The sequence below is a fragment of the Peromyscus eremicus genome, chromosome X (genome assembly GCF_949786415.1).
Source record: "Peromyscus eremicus chromosome X, PerEre_H2_v1, whole genome shotgun sequence".
Classification (NCBI taxonomy): domain Eukaryota; kingdom Metazoa; phylum Chordata; class Mammalia; order Rodentia; family Cricetidae; genus Peromyscus; species Peromyscus eremicus.
In genome coordinates this window covers 95,446,877-95,449,318 of record NC_081439.1, presented here as the reverse complement: position 1 = coordinate 95,449,318, position 2,442 = coordinate 95,446,877, and the positions used below count along the sequence as shown (strand labels likewise).

At 41.4% G+C, this 2,442-nt stretch overlaps 1 protein-coding gene across 1 annotated transcript; it reads left to right on the top strand.

Annotated features, from left to right (window-relative positions):
• The first annotated feature begins 244 nt into the window (after window positions 1-244).
• LOC131899543 (periphilin-1-like) lies at window positions 245-1,385 on the top strand. Its single transcript, XM_059251032.1, has one exon. It carries the CDS (start codon window positions 315-317, stop codon window positions 1,383-1,385), a length of 1,071 nt encoding a protein of 356 aa, XP_059107015.1. The 5' UTR covers window positions 245-314.
• The last annotated feature ends 1,057 nt before the right edge of the window (window positions 1,386-2,442 follow it).

Genomic DNA, 2,442 nt, shown 5'->3' with positions numbered 1-2,442 from the left:
AATGTACAGATTTAGTCAGTGTGGTAGTACTGCATTCTCCTCTAGGACACATGACCTCATTAGCCTCAGCTAATTTTCTAGCTTTCAAACACGTGGCATGATTTCCATGCTGTTGAGTGGTCCTAAGTCTAATTAGAGAGCTGTTGGTGGGGTTTAAGCAGCAGCAGTGGAACGTACTTGTTGGAGAGTTCCAAGGACGAATTTTTAGACAATAACAGATTCTTGAACTAAGCCATGAGTATCGTTAGAAATTGAAAGTGAACAGGAAGGGAAGTACACATTTCTGCTCACAGAAGTCCGGTGGCTTCCACGAGATGAGATGTGGTCTGAAGGATGGTGTGACTACAAGCGACTTCCAGGAAATCAAGCAAAGGGATGGTATGACTACAAGCAACTTCCACGAAAATAAGCGCCTCCTTGGAACCATCCCAGTGATGGCAACCGTTGTGCCAAACAGACCGCCTCTGGGAGACAAGAGACCATCTCTGCTAGCCAGAACCGATGAAGGAGGCTACAGTAGATACTACTGTCACGTGGATTACCAAAAATGGGATGAAGGCCGCTGTTTTTCTCAGAATCCAAGAAGTGGCCCACCCTACAAAAGAGGCCCTTATGGCTACCGATGGTCAAGAGATGAGTATGCCACAAGCCGACAGCCTCAATACAGGGCCATGAGAAACGGCTTTAGAAGAAGACGTTTCTATTCTTCCCATTATTCAAGACAACGATCTCCCCATAAACGAGGCGCTCCATTTTTGAGAGAATCACTTGTGGGCGGGAAGGACTCCCTACCCAACAGATTTGGCTCCAGTCTCAGCAGTAGAAGCAGGATGCGCTCCTTCCATCAGTCTCGACATCGATGTAAAGAGAGAGTCATCCAGTTTTTGAAAACATCAAGAGATACTGTGCCTTCAGGTTCTTCATCCAAGGTGTTAAAAAGCCCCAGCCGGCTGACTGAGAAGGAACAGGCTGATGCTGCAAGCAAGTGGGCTAATGAAAATCCCAAGAAGTCAGAAGAAAACAACTTGGCTGAAATTTCCGAGTTTGAGATGGGATCCAAGGCACCATTATGTATCAACCAGACAGAAGAACCCGAGTCCCACACAACAGCTGGCCCAGAATTGTGTGAAGACAGCCAGCTTAGCAGTCGCTCAAAAGTGATTGCATCAAAAATCACAGAGATTGAGAAGGTTTACCGACAAGTCTGTGAAACTTTCGGGATGGTGGTGGAAAGGCTGGTTGAAAAGGACCGTTCCTTAGAAAAATCTATACAGTTTGCAATGAAGCAGAGTTTGCATGAAATAGGTGAGAAACATGTTGAAGAACTCAAGCATTTCATTATGGAGTATGATAATTCTACTCCAGATTTTGGAGGCCCTTTTTGAGAAGAATTAGGGCTCAGTTCAAATTTTTAAAGCTTCTAGATTTTTCCCTTTGGACTTTTGAAATCCTTACTCTTTTGTGATGAAGAGAAATACTTTATGATAACTGACCACATTGCTAGTATCAAATAAACATCTACAGTAGCTTTTAAAGTCTCTTAATTAGAATGTTTTCCCTATGTGTAGAATCGTCTAATCCATCTTCATACATCTCCTCCCTCCCAAAAATAATGCTCAATTCATTTTTTAATATTTGAAAAAACAGTTCTGGAGAGCAGCTCTCTGTACTTAACTCATGATGAATAGTCTTCCATGGTGTGCTGGTCTCTGGGGTATAATTTGTAGTTAGAGGTCATTCCAGGTTGCATCATAGGAATTGTTAGCATTTTGAGTTGAGTTTCACTTGTTGCCTGCTTTTTTTCTCCTTTGTAACTTTCAGTGGTGTCAAAATATGCTGTCTTAAGGAAGTAGAACTTAGCTGTCTTGCAATATTTGCTTTGAGAATAATTCTCCTTTTGTATAGGAAAGAAGCACTTAAAAAATCTCTAAAGGACACATTAAAACAAAACCTTCTTCTCAAGTCATTGAACTTAGTGTGTCTCTTCTATGAAGTGAGGCTCCTAACTGCTCTCTCTGAACAACATTATAGATAAGACTGATAGGAGGGGGTAACCTGAGATACAAGATGCATTTTAATTTAAATATCTCAAAAACCCTTCTGCTAGTGTTAAAAAATTAGACTACACAACAACCTGGATTTTTGTTTTAGGCCTGTTCTTTATCAAAGTGGGCCTGACAAGGAGCTCATATTTTGGGATAAAATGATAGATTTCTTTGTTAATTTCTGTTATTTTATTTCTGTAAAATTAGAGAATCTCCCTCTTCACAAGTGTTATCATAGAAACAAGGCAGAATAAGGCAACACACCACAGGGAATGTGCTCTAAAAAGGCAGTTCATGAGCTAGGAAACAAGGAGGAATCTTAGAGGGACACATGGATCAACTTGGGAAGGAGAAACAGAGGATATCTACATGAGTAAACTGGGGGTGAGGGGGGCAG